The sequence below is a fragment of the Myxocyprinus asiaticus genome, chromosome 39 (genome assembly GCF_019703515.2).
Source record: "Myxocyprinus asiaticus isolate MX2 ecotype Aquarium Trade chromosome 39, UBuf_Myxa_2, whole genome shotgun sequence".
Lineage (NCBI taxonomy): Eukaryota > Metazoa > Chordata > Actinopteri > Cypriniformes > Catostomidae > Myxocyprinus > Myxocyprinus asiaticus.
The window spans coordinates 20,914,093-20,934,026 of NC_059382.1; the positions used below are offsets into that span (position 1 = coordinate 20,914,093).

Consider the following 19,934-nt stretch of genomic DNA (forward strand, 5'->3'; position numbering starts at 1 on the left):
ATGACATCTCTTATACATATAGATCAGGTGGGGTTTATTCAGGGCCACAGCTCTTCTGATAATATTAGGCATTTCATCAATATCATGTGGTCAGTAGCGAATGATCAGTCTCCGGTCGCTGCCATCTCACTTGATGCTGAAAAGGCATTTGATATGGTAGAATGGGATTATCTTTTTAAGATTTTGGAAATGTATGGGTTCGGGAGTACATTTATTGGTTGGATTAAGTTACTTTATAGACACCCTGTAGCAGCGGAACAAACAAACAGATTAATTTCAGATTATTTTACTCTGAATAGGGGCACTCGGCAGGGTTGTCCTCTTACCACATTATTGTTCTGTCTTGCCCTGGAACAATTAGCAGCCGCGATAAGAAAGGAGGAGGATTTTCCAGGGGTGATGGCGGGAGGTGTGGCGCATAAGCTTCTGCTTCGTCTCTGACCCTACTAGATCTATGCCTTGCCTCCACAGAATTATTCATTCCTTTTCCAAGCTCTCAGGAAACAAAGTCAATTGGTCTAAATCCGAGGCTTTGGCTCGGCCTTCAGCTGGGCGCCTTCCAGTGGCCCAAACAGGGCATTAAGTATTTGGGTATTTTATTCCCAGCAAATTTGTCTGAATTAGTTCAAGTTAATTTTGACCCTTTAATAAAAAGGTTTTTGAGCGATGTGGACAGGTGGGCTTCATTACGTTTATCGATGATAGGGAAGGTTCATGTTATTAAAATGAATTGTATTCCAAAATTCAACTACCTGTTACAATCTCTCCCTATAGATGTCCCCCTCTCTTATTTCAAGCAATTTGATAGCATAGCGAAGTCCTTCATTTGGAATGGTAAACGTCCCAGACTACATTTCAATAAATTACATAGGCTGATTGACAAAGGTGGGCTAGGCCTACCCAAGATTTTGTTTTATTATTACGCATTCGGTCTCAGATATTTGGCCCACTGGTCGCTTCCACCTGAGAGAGCCCCTCCCTGGTTTTCTATTGAACAGGAAGTCCTCGCTCCTATTTCACCACTGCAAAGCCTTTCTATCAAACTAATCTGAGAAGTTAAGTCACACCCCGTTATTTCACATTTGCACGTGATTTGGACAAGAGTGGCCAAAGTGTTTAATTCTGAGTGTTTAAAGTGTTTAATTTATTTAAATGTTGCCTCAAGCATATGGCTGAACCCCAAATTATGTATCAACAAGTCCCCTTTCTGTTCATCAGAGTGGATTGTGAGGGGGGGTTACTACACTCGGCGACCTGTATGAGAGTGGAGTGTTGAGATCTTTTGAGAATTTGGGTCATCATTTTGGAATTCCCAGATCTCAGTTTTATAGGTATTTACAGCTGCACCACCTGCTCTGTACTGTTTTTGGAAGTAGCACACACCCCCTAAAGTGGCAGATGCTTTGGGAGAGGTGATTACTGCTTTTGGAAAAGGGCATGAGGCATCAGTGTATTACTCCCTGTTAATTCAGAGTCTGGGGGACGGAGCTTCAACTTCTCTGAAGAGATTATGGGAGAAAGATTTAAACTTGGTATTGGAGGAAGGATTGTGAAAAAACATCAAGTCTGTATCTAGAGATGCAAGGGTTCGCCTTATTCAGTTCAAGATTTTACATAAATTCTATTGGACCCCCTCTAGACTGTATAGGCTTGGTCTTAAAGACACACCTACATGCTGGCGATGCCAATCGGAGGATGGAGATATAACCCATGTTTTTTGGAGGTGCTTCAAGATCCAAGGGTTTTGGTTGAGAATTCAGAATTTTGTATGTGATGTCTTGGGCACTCAGGCTTCGTTTTGGTGTTAAAAGTTGATTTTGTGTATTTATAAATATGTTTTGTTTTTTTGTGTTTTAATAAATAAAAATGTTAATCATAAAAAAATAAAAAAAAATTAAGTAATATTCTCAAAAGCTAATAGAGGAGATTATTTCATTACACAAGAAAGGTCATGGCTAAAAGTACATTTCCAAGGCACTTCAATTTCCAGTAGACAAAGTTGGCAGCACCATTCATACATTTTTAAATATGGTACAACAGCAACCTTCTTGGGGTGTGGAAGAAAGCAAAACTTCACCAAGGGAAATGTTGACTCCAGTTGACTTGAATATTCAATAAGTAATTAAGAAAGACCTGTGGAGTCCTGGAAGAAGGTTTTATAGATGTATGACACTAAACTGAAAATGAGTTTTAGACCCATGGGACAGCAGTATGTCTGGAGTAAGATGACAAGGTAATGACAAGAATGACACCATCCCCACAGTCAAGCATGGAGGTGGGTCAATCCTGTTATGGGGGTGTTTTGCGGCTGCAGGAAACAGCTATCCTGACTATGTGACTGACTTCATGTATTCTTTCAGGTATCAGGCCATTTTGGCATGAAAAATGTGATGCCTTCACTGTGTAAATTGAAGCTCGGTGATCACTGGACTTTCCAGCAAGACAATAACACCAAGGATACATCCAAGTTGTCCAAAATCTGGTTCAGGGATAGGTCATGAATGTCCTTAAATGGCCCTTTCAGTCCATCATTAAAATCCCATTGCAAACCTTTGTTGGGATTTCAAGGAAGTAGTGGCAGCACAGAAACCAAAGAATGGCAATGAGCTGGAAGCTTTTGCTCATGAGAAATGTGTAAAAATTCTAATAGAGAGGTGTCCGAAGCCTGAGAACACTTATCTGAAACATTTATTTGCTGTTATTAAGGATAAAGGGTGTTCCACAAATGATTGACTTTGGGGGTTGAATATTTTTGACATGACATTTGTGGAGAGAATTAGTTATTTTTTATTTTAAAATTTGGGTAAACTGAACTCTTTGTTCTCAAAATCACTCAAATGTGTATTAAAAACTTACTTTGAATGTTTACTGAGGTTTTAGTTGATGTGTTTTAATCCACATCACCAGAATGTATTGCTGGTCAGGGGGGGGTTGAATAATTTTGATTGCAACTGTACATATACTCAAATACTATGTATACATATACATTTATACATACATGTATACATACAGTATATACTGTTCATATACATATACTCATGCATTTTGAGCTAACATGAATAAACAATTGTATATCTATAAATTTGCATTCAAAATGATTAATAAATGCTGTAAAAATCAATTGTTTATTGTAAGTTTATGATAGCTACCTAATGCTTTAACTAATGTATATGAATACAACCTTGTTGTAAAGTTTTGCCCAGTGATCAGTAGTCGTGATTAAATCAGCAGTTGTGGCTCACCATAAAGAACTGGCAAAGTGTGATATGTGGAAAGATATTGTGAGCTTTGTTCTTGCCACAGGTCAAGCGAGACTGATGCCAGAAATGGGAAAGTTGGTTTTGTAAAGGACCACTGGGGCGCAGATACAGCACATACTCTCTAGGTAAAGGGTCGTCAAGGAAAGGGTCATCCAAATGGGAGAAAAGCCTATGAAAATCAACACATGCAGATAATCATAAAACACACTTTAAGCATTTGTAATTCTGCAGGTTCTATACAACCAACTTGATTAAAAAAATGAATCAAAGAAACCACTAGAGGGCATTAACATCCTTTAATAAGTGCCCACTGAAGCAGAGTAATTGTGTGGGTGCACAACAAAATTTAACTTTTTTCATAGTTAAGAAAGCTCACCAGTCGCACGCTAGCTGAACACTTCTGCCTCCAGTTGCTGCCAGAGCTTTTAATCTGTAATGACATTACATCTCAGAATTACCAGTAGCTACAAACTTTGCAAAATGGTGATCAAAGAATCAGCCACACATACAAGATCAGTTTGAAAACAAATAAAAGAAAGTAATTGGGTATTTGCCTTAAATATGGCGATTTTGCTCTTGTTATTTCTATAACCAATTTACAGTCATCAGTAATCACATTTGTGACATAAGCTTCAATGGAAAGTTTCAAGAATATGGCAATGATGATCATCTTGAGCGTGCTGTGGTGCTTTGCAGGCCCCTCCGAGTGGTTGCACAACCGAGCCAAGATGCACTTCTCAATTCTCTGGTGTACCATGTGTTTTTTATCTGTGTGACTATGTGCTCACACTATATTACGCCATGTTTTGAGGTCTGTAACAGTGGAGAAGATGTGTAAAAGGAGATGATCTCTAATGTGTGTCTATGAGCCACTGAAGGAACTGATATGCTGCGTGGGTGAGGTGAACATCACACTTCTCTCACGCTACAGTGTCTCTTGCTCTGTTTTTCAGCATAAATCAAGTTTGTACAGTAGCTTTAACATTTTTGACTACAAGAAGTATGTAACATCGGCTGGTGCTGGCAATGACAAAGATGATGACGATGGAGTGAAGAACCCAAGTGCAATTTTATTAACAAAAGTGATATCCAGAAACCCTAACTACAAACGTGAATAAAACATAAACATGAACTTAACTTGACATAAACTTGACTTGACATAAACTTGAACTATCCATCAAAGTTACATTCACAATACCTGACATTGGACAATGGCAAACATGACGGTTAAATACTTGGACACGGGAGAACACATGACAAAGATAACCAATGAACACTAAGAACTTTAAACAAGATAACAAGACAATAAACCAGTGAAAACAAGACACATGAACATGGAGGGAAACATGAAATCACATGACCAGGGGACCACATGACATGAAACAGGAATTAAACTTTCAAAATAAAAGACATGGAATACATGAACAAACACATCAAACATTACAAAGTAAAACTAAAGTAATGAAACTAAACTGCAAAGTAGCCTTTATTGAACTACTCATTGTAGTGGTTTACTGAATGGTGAAAAAAACAAACTGTAAAAGAGTGAAGCTTTGGGGCCTGGGTAGCTCAGCGAGTAAAGACGCTGACTACCAGCCCTGCAGTGGCAAGTTCGAATCCAGGGCGTGCTGAGTGACTCCAGCCAGGTCTCCTAAGCAACCAAATTGGCCCGGTTGCTAGGGAGGGTAGAGTCACATGGGGTAACCTCCTCGTGGTCGCTATAATGTGGTTCGCTCTCAGTGGGGCACGTGGTGAGTTGTACGTGGATGCCGCTGAGAATAGCATGAAGCCTCCACACGCGCTATGTCTCCGCGGTAACAAGCCACGTGATAAGATGCACGGATTGACGGTCTCAGATGCGGAGGCAACTGAGATTCGTCCTCCACCACCCGGATTGAGGCGAGTCACTACGCCACCATGAGGACTTAGAGCGCATTGTGAATTGGGCATTCCAAAATTGGGGAGAAAAAAGTGTGAAGCTTTTTAAGATGAAAAAGTCTCTGAAAAAGAATCAATCTAAAAATTCAGAAAACAGAAACCAAAAACACAAAGTTGTGCGGAAATAGCTTTCCCTTTTATATACACAAGCGTGAATTCAGAGATTACAGAAAGGCTTAATAATGACACCAGAACAAGGGCTTTCCATTCCTATCATCTTTAGCCTGCTGCACACGTAATGTTGATTACCACATACTAATTTCAGAGCGACTGGGGCCAGTCCATAATGTTAAAATATACACTGTTTCAAAAGTACAGCCACAATACATAAACTTGACACGAGTTAACATGAATTTAGAGTGACAAAACCACATACTAACCTTCTCTTTGTACAGTTACATCCAATATTACAACTTCTTGTCATTACGACATCACACAAAGATGCCAATAAAACCCTGTAATCCAAATAAGTGATTTTATCACAGTAAAATCATGTAGAACAAACGTCTTATGTTATCATGTTAAATTTATGTTTGCGTCTTGTGGCTAAACTTTTAATATAGTGTGTGTTTTAACATTTATGGACCCAATTTATTACCCCAATCACTTACATAACTGTAATCATGATTTTTGCTTTTATTTAATTTTTTTTTTACAAATTCGGTACGATTTTGTATAATAATTTTCTGTGGCAGTCAACAATATGCCACAAATGCAGTTGCTTGAGCTTAAATTGTACTTAAACTGGAACATTCCTTTATTAATGCTTTGCATAGATACAATTTCCCTTTTACTGTATGCTTGTTTTAGCTTTGGTATGATGGTATGTGGCCTCTCCATGCTTGAGCATGCTCAATAATGAGAAAATGTGTGTAGCCCCTTGAACTTTTTCATCAAGGAAATATGCCACACCAGAAGCCAAAAAAAACAACAACAAAAACAAGCAGAATGTATTCAGATCTGTGCCTCTGTCCTCAGGTACAGTATCACCTTAAAGTTTCCATTTCTCTCAGAAACTACACTGAGAACCAGATGACACTTGAGGAAGAGGTAGCAAATTAAACAGCATTTGCACATCCAAATAACTGTTCCATTCCACAATTAAACAAAGAGTGAATTGTGAAATGGTTTCTGTTTTGAAACCACATAAATGTGAGAATATAACTGCAGTTACATGGGATTGCTGAGTGTGTGGGACCCACAGCCTGTTTGAGCAGGTCATCATAAGACCTCTTTAGCATCATTTCAACTAATACCAAAGAAGCGAAACCTCAGAATATAATAGGACTTCCCCTGAGCTTTTTTCTTCAACTGCCTCTAACAGGAAAGCATTTACTAAAGGGCATGGTTTAGTTTGTGGACAACGGTCAGTCTGTATATTTTTTCGCTGTGAACCCGACTGGCTGCTCTCTTAGAATAAAAGCTTGTTAATAAACAGGAGCAAATATATGGCTCACCACATTTGATAACATGCTAATAAATGAGGGTTAATAACATACTTATCAGTTCAAAAGTTCCCTGAGCTAAGTGAAGGTTAAAGAAAAATGTTGCAAGATGCACACAGGCCAGCAAACAACTTTAGTCTTTATTTTGAAGCAGGTGTCTCATATTTTAAACAACAGTGTAATAGAATCTTTTTGTTGTAAAATTAATTTGAGTATCTCAGCAGATGCTCTAACGTATTTAACTATAAAGCTTTTAATCTAACATACAATACACTTAATATTCAAACTGTTCACAGGAGGCTTACACAAATGTTTAGACAACATCTGACTTTTTTATAATAAAGCAGCCAAGATCAATTCATCTCACTCTTCTACACACAGTGAGACCCGATCACAAATCTGCTACTGGGGTAACAAGCCTTAAATGGCATGCAAACTGCAAACATCCCTATGCATAGTGCACTGTTACAGCACAAATCCTATTTCACGGCAATCTAACTTCATGGAAAAAGCTTTTGACACCAATAAATATTAACAACATGCATATTAAGCATGAAGCATGGTGCGAAAACATCCACCCATCAAAGTTTAAAATAGGCCTTAATACTTGAAGTCATATTTTCCAATCAGAAAAACAAATATGCATCTTAAATCAAGATAGAAGAAATTAATAACCGCCCACACACACACCTCACTCACAGCCTTTCAGGTCTTTTATGTTGTCCCTTTTTATGCATTACAAGCTATTTCCTATTTGCTACCCCGCATTACTCATGTTCATTTTGCTGAAGATTCAGTGGGGGTGAATCTTTACAAATTCCAGTGACACATATGCTTATTAATTAATTATGACTGTTCATATGGAAAGCTGTGATCAGCAAACTCTTCCTCTCTTATTTGACTATACATACTGTATATAGTTCAATTATAAATGGATAGAAATATCCAATCTCCTGGTCTGTGAGACATAAAATAAATGTAAAGAAATTGCGAAAAAGGGAGTGCGGATCATTTTGTTTTTGAGACTATTTATATATATTTAAAATAGACCAAACAACCTTAGATTGAGTATAATCAATAATTTGACCACAAGAGCAAACCCTTTGTGATATGATTTAAAAGGAGATAATATCTGGATATTTACAGTGTCTTGATAAAGCTTTTGAGAAATGCCAAAAGCATGTAGCAACAACATGTAAAGTTTACCAAGATTTACCTTTCAGGTTAAAGGGATAGTTCACCCAAAAAGGAAAATTCTTTCATCATTTACTTACCCTGGCACCTTCCCAGATGTGTATGACTTACTTTTTTCTGCTGAACACAAACAAAGATTTTTAAAAGAATATTTAAGCTCTGTTGGTTCTCACAATACAAGTGAATGCTGACCAAAATGTTGAAGCCCAAAAAGCACATAAAGGCAGCATATAAGTAATTAACAGTGCTTAAATCCATGTCTTCTGAATTGATAATATAGGTGTAGGAGAGAAACAGATCAATAGTTAAGTCCTTTTTTTATACTGTAAATCTCCACATATACATTCTTCATTTGTTTTAGGCAATTCACATTATTTGTGCATTTCACCACCTACTGGGCATGGAGGATCATTCATAGTAAAAAGTACTTTGATCTGAGAAGACATTTATCTGTTTCTCACCCACACCTATCATATCACTTCAAAAGATATACATTTAACCACTGGAGTCATATGGATTACTGTTATCCTGCCTTTATGTCCTTTTTGGAGATTCAAAGGTCTGATCACCATTCACTTGCATTGAATGGAACTACAGAGCTGAGATATTCTTCTAAAAATCTTTGTTTGTTCTTCAGCAGAAGAAAGAAAGTCATACAAATCTGGGCATGAGGCAATTAGTAAATTATGAGAGAATTTTCATTTCTGGGTGAATTATCCCTTTAAAGCTGAAGTATGTAACTTTTCAGTGTAAAAATACTTCCTTCTATCCCAGCTTAATATGTAGAGACAACTATAAGTCATTCAGAGGTAATTTTTTTCAAAAAACTGGAAAAGCTTTGTCTCTGTGGCACTGTATAATTTCTGCGTTTGTTTAGAGCGACCCACTTAGACCTGCCCCAACAACGTTACTCAACAAATGGTGTGAGTTGGGGCAGGACTATCTTATGGTTTGAACAACAGCAGACAAGGGGCGTATTCAGAAATCTGTTTTGAAAACATTGTATATTTTTGCAATTCCATTCGGTTGCGCTAGTGTCGCAGAAATTACATACTCCAGCTTTAAGATTTACTTAACACAATTAAGATAAACTGCATTGTGGTTCTATAAATTCTGTACCATTTTTTAATTCCACTTTAATGATGCATCAAACTGGTATCTTTTGACAAATCACTCCTCATAACTTCCACAAAGTGTCTTTTTATATAGTCACACAGCTGACCAAACAGGCGTGAACACACCTTCCACTCTGCTCTTGGGGAAATCCCACATCTCAGACCCCTGCATCCTTAAATTTCCTGTTTACAGACCTTCCGTTCAGCCTGCTCCTTTCCCAAGAAGCTAGAGAGAGTCATTGCAATCCATTATAACACTTCCAACAACTTCTTTCTACATGGAGATAACTAATGTCTCTGTTGGACGAATAACTACTTAAGTGCTGCACTATTGGCACTCAGCTCATATCAGTTGATCGAGATGTGTTTTGATTAACACTTGAGGACTCCTCAATAGTAATACATTTATAGATTTGTTTCAAATATAATACAAATAATAACATTGTATTGTATTTTTATATCAAACCACACTTTTATATAATTTAAAGAAAAGGGTTGAGGTGAAAGAAGGGGCAAAAAGGAAGTAGGGTGTGAGGAACAGACTGGAAGGAAATCATATTAGAAAGTAATTCTATTTTAACACAGTTTTCAAAGCATATTGAAAGAGATCTTTAGATTTAAAGACAGTAGAGAACTTATAATATTGTATCAGCAACAAATATATATATATATAAAAGTTTTCTCCTCAAGTACTCAATACAATATTTAAGTTTATATTAAGTTTGCTGACATAGAATTCCTCTAAATGAAATCATCAGTGAACCAATGAACAACCACCAGAAACTGCCTGATTTACTCCATGACCATGTTAAACATTTTAGGGGCAGGGTTAGCTGTAAAAGTATCAGGCAGGACAAAAACAATGATACATCATGACTTAAAACCTTCATACTTCCTAAATGTAAGATCTTATAATAAAATAAGATCCTTCCTGAATTTAAGATCTTATAAGATCTTACAATAGGCTGAAATAATAATCCTATCTAAATATACAGTATACTGTAAATCAACAACAGCCCAAATGAATGAGAAATAAAAATGCTATCATGGATCAAAAACAAACTGGACATTATGAGATTAAGCTGAGGCACATATTGGGCAACAACCGCCTTCAACGAAACCTACAACCAACAATCCTGTCAAAACTTATCATTTAAAAATAAATTGCATGTTTCTTAATTAAATGTCAACCAAGAATAGTAACCTATGAACTTAAGTGCCATTTCATCCAAATGACATTTGGCACACTTCTCTGATGCCAAATAATGGGCTTCTCCTCCTCTATCTCTAAACACGGAGTGCACTATACTGCCATAACAAGAGAAAATAAAGGACAAATTGTACAGAATGATTTAATATATCTACAACTACAAGGGACTACAAAAAAGATGGATCAGAATAACATCTTCTCATGATGAACAGTAAACACCTGCAAAGCTGCTACAGTTCAGTGACCTCATGTGCATAGAGTGGATATGAATGGATGAATGGATACAGTAATTACACTTTAGTCACACTTTAATATTTAGGGCAGATTACAATCATCACAACATCAAGAAAAAACTGTTCACAGTGGAAACAAAGAAACTTTTAGTTTTTGATAATAATTTAATCATTTTTTTAAAAGGATAGTTCACTCACAAATAAACATTCTGTCATCATTTACTGACCATGTCGTTCCAAACCTGTATGACTTTCTTCTGTGTATCTGCAAAGGAGAAGTTCAGCATAATATCCAAGCTGCTCTTTTCCATATAGCCATAGTGGATGGTGACCAGGGGCTATCAAGCTCCGTAAAGTACAACAAAGCACCATAAAAACATCATAAAATAGTCCATACAACTTATGCACTACATTCCAAGTTGTCTAAAGCCATTTGATAGCTTTGTGTGAGGAGCACACTGAAATTTTAACTATACATGGAAAACTTACCTTGACAGCCATGGTTACAACCTCTCATAGAATGAATGTTCCTGTAACAAAACTGACTTTTACATGCCACTTTCTACGTTTTGTTGCAGTTTCCTGGTAAAAATTAACACTTGAGGCATTACAACAATTGTTAGTTTCATTCACTGTCACACAAATCACAAGTACAACGGATGATTATGACTTCATAAACACTAATTTTTCGCTCTTTTACTCACACTGCAGTGTAATGATGTCGAAACGCTTTAACTACAATGCATTATTTGAAAGACAATACATTTTAACACTTGTATTACAGACCCACCTACATTTACACACTTATTCCAGTGTAATTACCTTCTATGGTCAGGGGCACTGTAAGTCTCTGGACCCCCATCTTACTGCATCCATACCTTTTTTTTTTCATTAAAAGTTATCATCATTAATAATAAACGTGAACATAATCATGATTGCACATTCAATAAGAAACAAATTTGAGATTGAAAAATTCATAAAAATAATGCATTTACTAGAAACAACTGTACAGTAAATGAATGTCATTTTAGTGAGTTTAGTGACTGTTTTTCTAATAGAAATATTGAAAGTTTTATGTTTTAAATGTTGATTCAATCCTAGGACACATATTGGAGTAAAAAATAGATAAAAAAATGACTCAGCATCTAGTTTTAAGACATAATTTTTACATAAAGTGGTCTTTTCATCTGCCACTTCAGGTATTCCTCAATTAAGGTGTCTTCTGTCATGTTTGTCTTTTTTTATGATAAAATAATTTCCATGACAACCCCAAGAATGCATATGTGGGTCATATATAGGCTAACCCATGTGTATTTCCTATGATACTCAATCATTTAACACAGGTACTGTTTTTGTAATACATTGATTGTAGATTATTATAGAAATATAGTGTCATATGCAATATAGAGTACATAAGGTTGTAATTTAACAAATAACAATAAAACAAAAATAAAACAAACTATAACATTTTGTTTAGTATCTATAATTTAAACCTTTGTTATAATAAAACTATGTAGACTTCTCCTTACCCTTTTATAGTTTTAATATGAAACTATAACATTTCTGTCAAATCATGCCTGTTACAGTTGATCTTACTACAGTAATGGCACACATTGTTTTCTCATCTTTTCCTCGTCAGCGCTGTTTAAAATGTCGGGTCTATCTGACTTTATGAGTTGTGTAACATTCACCATAGCATATTCAAAGTACAAAATTCTCGGTTTAATTCAGATTTTGTGGTCTGTACAGCACTTTAGCCTGGTTTGTGACGCGCCACACACTGTACAGATGGGAAGCGCATTTAACGCTTAAAAAGCACTTTTGGGATAAACCACTAAACATCTTAAGGGGGATTCCTCACAGATTATCTTTTATTTTCAGGAAAAACAAGAGTGTACTTCGTGTGTCCGCGTTGCATGACGTAAATTTCGTCATAATCCAGTCGCTCGCGGTCAAAAGAGTATACTCACAAAGGCAATGCGGTCAGCCAGGCACGAGCCGAACCGGAACACGCAAAAATGAAGAATACCCAGGCCTTAAGCGCAGTCTTCATTTTAGCTAACCAGTGCAAAGTGGCCATTTATAACAAAATTATGCAGAAAAAGTCTTGGGGGTTCTGCTGGACCTCCTTTCTGTCCAGGGCCCTTAGAATCATCCTAACACCAAATGTGTGATACAGTACATAATTCTGGCTTACAAAAATGTTGCCATGGTCTGGTAAATTTCATAAGATCAGGCTGCATGGTTACCATTCACTTTCACTGGATGGAAAAGAGCAACTTGAACATTCTGCTATAAATAATTCCTTTTGTGCTCCACAGAAGACAGATGATCATGCGAGTTTCAGAAGACAAAAGGTTGAGTAAATGATGACAGAATTTTACTTTTTAGCAATCAAGGAAACCTTAGATAAACCTGAAATGTATTTAAATAAATAAATACAATTCCATTACTATTAGTCAGATTAATCATTTGACTAATTTAGGCTATGCAACACATTCACTGCCTGCGTATGAGAATATAAGAATTAGATAGTAATCTTAAAGGAATAGTTCACCCAAAAATGAAAATTCTGTCATGATTTACTCACCCTCATGTGTTCCAAACCCAAATGACTCTCTGTCTTTTGCCGAACACAAAATAATTGAATGAATGTCTGGTTGGCTGAATTCAATTCGATGGCAGTACATAAGGACTCATTTTAATGCTTAATAAAGCACCTAAAATTGTCCATGCAACTTGTGTGTCATATACCAAGTCTTCTGAATCCATACAATCACTTTGTATGATGAACAGACTGAAATTTAAATCGTTTTTTAATCTCAAATCAAATCAAATCATTAATAAAGTCCATAAACAGAACTGAAATCCAATATGGCGGCTATGTATAACATCAAACCTTAATTGTTCTTGCGTGTCTCATGACCAAACATCATGTCATCATGTTGCAAGAACCAATTGTGTTCCACAGAAGAAAGTCATAGGGGTTTGGAACAAACTGAGGGTGACTAAATAATGACAGAATTTTCATTTCTGGTTCAACTACATCTTTAACACAGTAGCACACAGCCTTAAATAAGCCACAACACTTTTCCTAAACAAACATCAACATGGTGGCAAAGGATGAAGCTGTTTCCTCATGTATTTTCCAGAGCTTCAGTCAGAGGTAATGCTACAGCAGGAGGGTGGAAGGACACACAGCTCTTATTCTGGCAAGCGCACAACCAACACAGATGGTGGACTCACAACTGAGAGACACACACACCACCACACTCTGATACAACAAGTCCCTTATAAACAGTGGAGGAGTTGATTGGGGAATAGAAGAGTAGACCTTTTAAACAACAGCCTTTGTGGATCGCACTCTTGTCTGAATGCTGTGTCTGCAGAATGAATGTTTTTTTTTTTTTTTTTCAGCAGTGGAGGAGAGTCACTGTCTCTATTGATGCTAGTGTGCTGGCCTACATCTGTTTCCTTTATCCCATCAGCCACTAAGGGAGCTGAGCCAAAGAGGAAAGAAGAAAAAAATTCGATTGATCTCACTGAAGCTCAGCAAGACCAATAAACAGACGCTATCCCACAAGCCCAAGTGTAGCCCACAAGTACCAGCTGCCATCCCTGCCACACAGGGGACAGTGCAAGGGGGTGCACAGCTGTCAATCCAAAAATATGCCCAGCCAACACCTGTAGGCCTATCAACAAATGTGCCCTACCCACAGCAAGCAACAGGGACAACTGGCGGCCATTGAAGTGCTAGAGAGGACCACTTGTTTAAAAAAAAAAAAACATCACATCAGAAACGTCAAATGGATCCAGTCCTCACAAGCTGCAAAGGACAACAATGTGGCCTCTCAATACGGAAAACAGTCAGGATCTCTGTATTTATACACCAGATGTACAGAAGGCCATGGCCACTCTCTCATCTCCTGTGCATTGTGTCATATTTCAGGAAGGAAGTTGATGACATTTACACAACATCAGCCTGAGACTAAACCAAATTGATAAAGCGTTATTAAGTGCACAGACTGACCACTGGTAAATGTTATCTTATGACAAGGTAGTAACAGTAACATATGTCTCTATAGTATCACTTTATCCAGTGCTGATATATGGATGAACAAGAGTGTAAAGATGGCAGAGTGACGCACAGGTTGGTTTAGTCAGACTTAAAGGAAAACTATAACTGTCATTTTTTACTCACCCTAATGTTACACCACATACTTTATTTCTTCTGTGGAATACAAAAGGTGAATTTTTAAAAAGTATTTACAGGGTTTATTTGCCATTTAATGAAATAAAATATGTGGGTTACGTCAATCAAACCTCAATAGGTTCTCAATGCCTCTTGTTATCAAACATCATGGCATCATGTCGCAAGAACCAGTGAGGTTTGATTTGATTTGAGAGTGAATAATGAATAACTTTTTTATTCTGTTCATCACACAGTAATTGGCTTCAGAAGACTAAGAACATAGTGCATTAGTCTTTTTGGAGTCAGAAATTAATGGAGGCTTGGGGCAAAAATGTCCCCAAAATTCAAAATGCGTGGGCAAAAAATGCCAGAATAATAATTTTTTATGTGTTTTCTCTGATATATTGCTTAATGTTCTATTCTATGCATAAATGTACATATTACTGCATGAAACATTAGAAAACTTTGAGAATTTGTTAATAAATAGATTCAATTCAACAGATTAATGATTAGAAAACATGTGCCCTCATAAAGGTAACAAATTTCCCTGTTAATTAAATCCAGAGGGCAAATATTATATATGGAAAAGTTATTTTCTAACACAAAATAGCTTTAGTCATATAAATAGCTTTAACTTTAGCTTCAAGTTTTTTTTTCTTGTTTCTTTTTAGCATGACAGTCACAATTCACTTTAATTATATGGCCGATAAATCCTGTGAAGACTTTAAAATTTCTTCTTTTGTGTTCAATGGAAGACATTAAGTCATACGGATTTGGAGTGACACACTGCACACATTTTATTTTTAGTTTTTTTTTAAGATTTACACATTTCAATTTCATATCAAAATACCATTAAATTGAATTGAGTAATCATTTAAAAAAAAAAAAAGGTTCTATTAATTTAAGTTTGTTAAAAATTACACACTTCAATTTGATGGAATTTTGTTATGAAATTGAAATGCGTAAAAAAAGAATAACAAATATTCTTAAAAAAAGGATTTTTTTTAAGTGTGAGTAAATGACAATGAAAATAATTTTCATTTTGGGGTGAACTATACCTACACCTTTAAGTGTTAATCTTCACCTAAAAAAACAAAAACAAAACAAAAAAAACCCTGCACAACATATGATCAATTCCAAATGAAACAAATGTTGTCTAATATATTTTTTTTAAAGGTGAAATGCGCAATTTCTGTGCCACTAGCATCACCAAAAGAAATTGCTAAAAATATCACTGTTTTTAAACAACTTTACCCAAACACTTCCCCCATCTCACATTGGTTGGACAAACAGGTAGTAACGCCGAAAATGCCTGCCATTCATTGAGGCATTGTCACGTATTGGTCAGGACACTCAAACAAACAGAGTAATGTTTCAAAAGCACGACAGAGCCACAGTGTTTAAAATCTTCAGGAAGTCAAACTACGAATGGGCCGGCTTACTTATAATTGACTCTGCACATTAAACAATAATCAGATATAATATTTTTACATTAAAAAATTACACACTTCACCTTTAAGAGGGTCTTTCTTCTAAACACAAAGACTACCAAAAGAAAAAGAAGACCTTCCTATGCAAAACTGAGTGCACATCAACTACATGTGCATTAGTTCATTTTGAACAGCTGCATAGTTTTTGGTTTTCTCATATATACACCAAAAGAAGAATAAAAAAAGAAGCACCTTGTGACTTGCAGATCATTCATGCTGTAATGAGCACAGATGTTCTCTCCCGCGTTACAGGACATATACCATCTCTTTACACTGAATGATGTTCCTATGTGACTGGGTCAGTATGTTGTAATGTTGTCATGGTACCAAAATTTCAGTAGTTGATACCGATACCAGTTAAATTTTACAGTTCTCGATACCACAGCAAAAATATGCTAATAAGATAGTTATTTTTAATAATTTTATAATTATTTGAATAATTATAGTTTAATAATTATTTTTTTTTTAGAACTCCATGCTTTAAAGTTTAATTTAATTTCATCAACAAAATGGTGTCTAATCAATTAATTCTTACAATTTTAATAAGTGAAAATATAACTTTTTAACGTCATTGCATTTTTTTTTTTTTTTACTTTTATTCTTGCTTGTGATATATTGCTTATTAGTAGTAGTAGTAGTATCATTATTACAGTGAATATTACATTTTACTATACAGTGGTAATATATTTTTATTTAATTCTTTCAATTTCAGGCATCTAGATTTTATTCTGAATCATGCTTTTATTTAAACGTGTGTTTTTTGCCGGAAGCTTCACTTGTCCAGATAAACAATTTGCGATACAGTTCAGTGTGATCATTGAAGACTTTTAACTCATGTCTGAAATCTCTTCTGTTTACACTGTCCTTTGAGTCTGACAAATGAAATGTTGGAAGTGTTTGTGTTTTAGATTACTGGTGTTTGTGTATGTGGTAATTTTGAAATGTAAGGTTTTAAATTGTATTACTGTGAAGCACTTCGGTCAACTCTGTTGTTTTAAATGCAATATAAATAAAGTTGAGTTGAGATTAAAGCACAAATGCTGTGATTTAATCATAGAAATATATATTTTACATGTGCTGTGTGGTTCACAGTGGATTAGTGCTCTGCTTTGTCATCTGATACAACGTGAATGATTCTCAATGTCTGTGAAGTTTCCAGAGTATGAGCGGTCAGATTTATGTCGGAGTATGCAGCTCATCCACACTAAGATTGCACACAAACTAGGACATGTCCCGATTTTAATTTGATACATTTTAAATTTTAGTGTAAAAGGAGTAACAGAGTGCACGCGTTCGAAATAAGCCTGTGGGCATTTTAAATCTGTCATGTGTCAGTCATACTGCGTGCTGTAACGTGTTATATCGAATTGTGTTCCCTGTCGGAATTTGTTTCCCCCTAGCCCCGATAGGGTATGGGGTTAGGGTTAGTAGGGTAGTGTAGGTTAGGGTAGGTAGGGTACGGCAGGGCAGGGAAGGGTTAGGCTTAGGTTTTTGCCTGGGGAAACGCATTCTGACTGCGGAGAATGTTACCGTCAGATACTGTTCCCCCCATACAGATCTGCTGGGGGGAAACAGATCCTGATGGGGAAACAGAGTTCGACACAACACCGGTTCTTATGACAACACTAGTATGCTGTGGTTGTATCTCAATTGGATCGCATCTGGGTAATTGACTGAAAGCTCTTAACTCTAAAAGGATCCTTAAGAGGAAATGAGGGCATTTCACTGTCATTATGTGGGTCAATATCCATGTGCAAACAGAGGAAAAGCATTTTAATAACTCCCTACTTGACTAAGCCTGACACACACATGCTGTTAACTACAAATGCATGAGTGCCTTCACATAGGACATCAATGTTTCCAGAGGGCATACTGATGACCCACAGAGGCAGATCATGGTGTTTTGGAGGTCACACTGTATGGTGCATAAAATAATATATATATATATATATATATATATATATATATATATATATATATATATATATATATATATATATATTACTTTTATAAATAAAAAAAAAAAAAAATAAAAAAAAACAATGCCTTCCTCAAAAGAGACGTAGTATGGCATGCTATACATTGATTTAGGTGACAATGTAATATATCTTTGTGTAAATTGTGTCATACCAAACATATCATGCTATCTGTGACATATTGACACAGTAACCAAAAATACCCTGCACACTTCCCTTGGGTGATGCTCAATATACCTGCAAAAACACATCAGTGACCCGAATGACAAAAAGGTTAAAAGGATTTTACAGGTGCAAAGGCATACTAGAAGCCATCTCAAGATAATTGCTTTTTTTTTTTTTTTTTTACAGTAAAAATGCCTGAATGTATATGATCACAAAGGTTACTTAGATTAAAAATGTTCCATTACTTTATGCTGACTTCAAGTCAAATGTATACCACGACAATTGAATTAAAACAGGTTTGCTTGTTTGTTAAGATATGGCACAACTTTGGGGTGAAAGACACGTTTCGCACACTGACACTGTTTATACCTTGATGAATTTGAAAATAGTGGAATTAGATTTAGCCTATATACTGTATAATAGCTCACTTACGCTCTGTGCTGAGGAAATCCCATCGACAGCAGCACGTCCAGATTGGACCCATGTTTGACAGTGACACAACTGTTCTGTCGAAGTCTGCGCGGAATAATCTTAGAGTAAAGATCCTCCTTTGCTGCCATCTTTCACAGTCCCATTAAACGATACTGTCGCATGTGACGATAGTCGAAGACAACACAGCCATAGGAAACATCTGCTTATTTGACGATTTACACTATGACTAAACCATAAGCGGTCCCTCCTCCCAGACATCGGCAGCGCATATCTGTTTACAGTAGTAGTGTACATTAGAAATATTAAAAACCTCGTGAGCCAACCTAGGCAGCATATTCGGCAATATAGACGAGTTCCAAGACAGAACGCGACATTTTGGACAAAGTACCCTTGATGCCCAAAAATGATGTCTAGGGGGGCGTTTACATCGAACACGTCTCTGCGCTGAAAGAGAAGAGAACGCATGTGTCTCGAGACATGTTTTTAACAGCTGCAGTTCTTTTTAACTTTACAGGGCGAATATAAAAACGCGGGACACTAAACAGCGAGACGAGGCGCAACGATCAAAGACGTCCGTCTAGCGCATTTTAAGCACATGGGAAAATAAATTAATAAGATCGCGCTGGAAGCAAAAACGTGTTTGGTGTGAACGGCCCCTAGGTAGGCATGTCACGAGGTTTTTATACACAACTAAAGTTAAAGCTATTCTGGTAAAACCAGTTACCCATTCACTGTTCTCCCATGTTTGCCAACACCACCACACAGTAACTGGCCTGTTTTAGCTAGTCTACCTAATTTTCCTAAAAGTCGAAGGATGGTCAAATTAAGTGTTCATGCTACACTTTTTACATGTAGATACAAAAAATTAACATGGCGATAAAAAGTAAAAAAAAATATCTCTGTGGTCCATTGCAAGTGAATGGTGGCCAGAACTTTGAAAGTCCAAAAAGCACATAAAGGCAGCATAAAAGTAATCCATACAACTCCAGTGGTTTAATCCATATCTTCAGAAACTATATAATAGGTGTGGGTGAAAAACAGAACAATATTCAAGTAATTTTTTACTCTAAATCTACAATTTAGCTTTCATTTTCAGATATGAAAGTGAAACTAAACAGGCACCACATGTGACTTTCAGATGTAAAAGTGAAAGTGGAGATTTAGAGCAGAAATAACTTACATTTACATCACTTCTGAAAATATGGATTTAACCACTGGAGTCTTATGGATTACTTCTATGTTCCTTTATGTGATTATTGGCACTACAAAGGTCTGATCACCATT

At 36.3% G+C, this 19,934-nt stretch overlaps 2 protein-coding genes across 2 annotated transcripts in view; one reads left to right on the top strand and one right to left on the bottom strand.

Annotated features, from left to right (window-relative positions):
- The window catches only part of ubash3bb (ubiquitin associated and SH3 domain containing Bb), a 40,312-nt gene extending 21,134 nt beyond the window's left edge, over window positions 1-19,178 (bottom strand). Inside the window, exons 1-3 of the mRNA XM_051678857.1 lie at window positions 18,651-19,178; window positions 3,637-3,690; window positions 3,243-3,429 (exon numbers count right to left, since the gene is read on the bottom strand). Of these exons, the coding sequence (XP_051534817.1) occupies window positions 3,243-3,429; window positions 3,637-3,690; window positions 18,651-18,778 (369 nt within the window). The 5' untranslated portion in view covers window positions 18,779-19,178. The remainder of the gene's footprint in view (window positions 1-3,242; window positions 3,430-3,636; window positions 3,691-18,650) is intronic.
- The window catches only part of LOC127429758 (uncharacterized), a 246,816-nt gene that overhangs the window by 193,407 nt on the left and 33,475 nt on the right, over window positions 1-19,934 (top strand). The window lies entirely within an intron of this gene.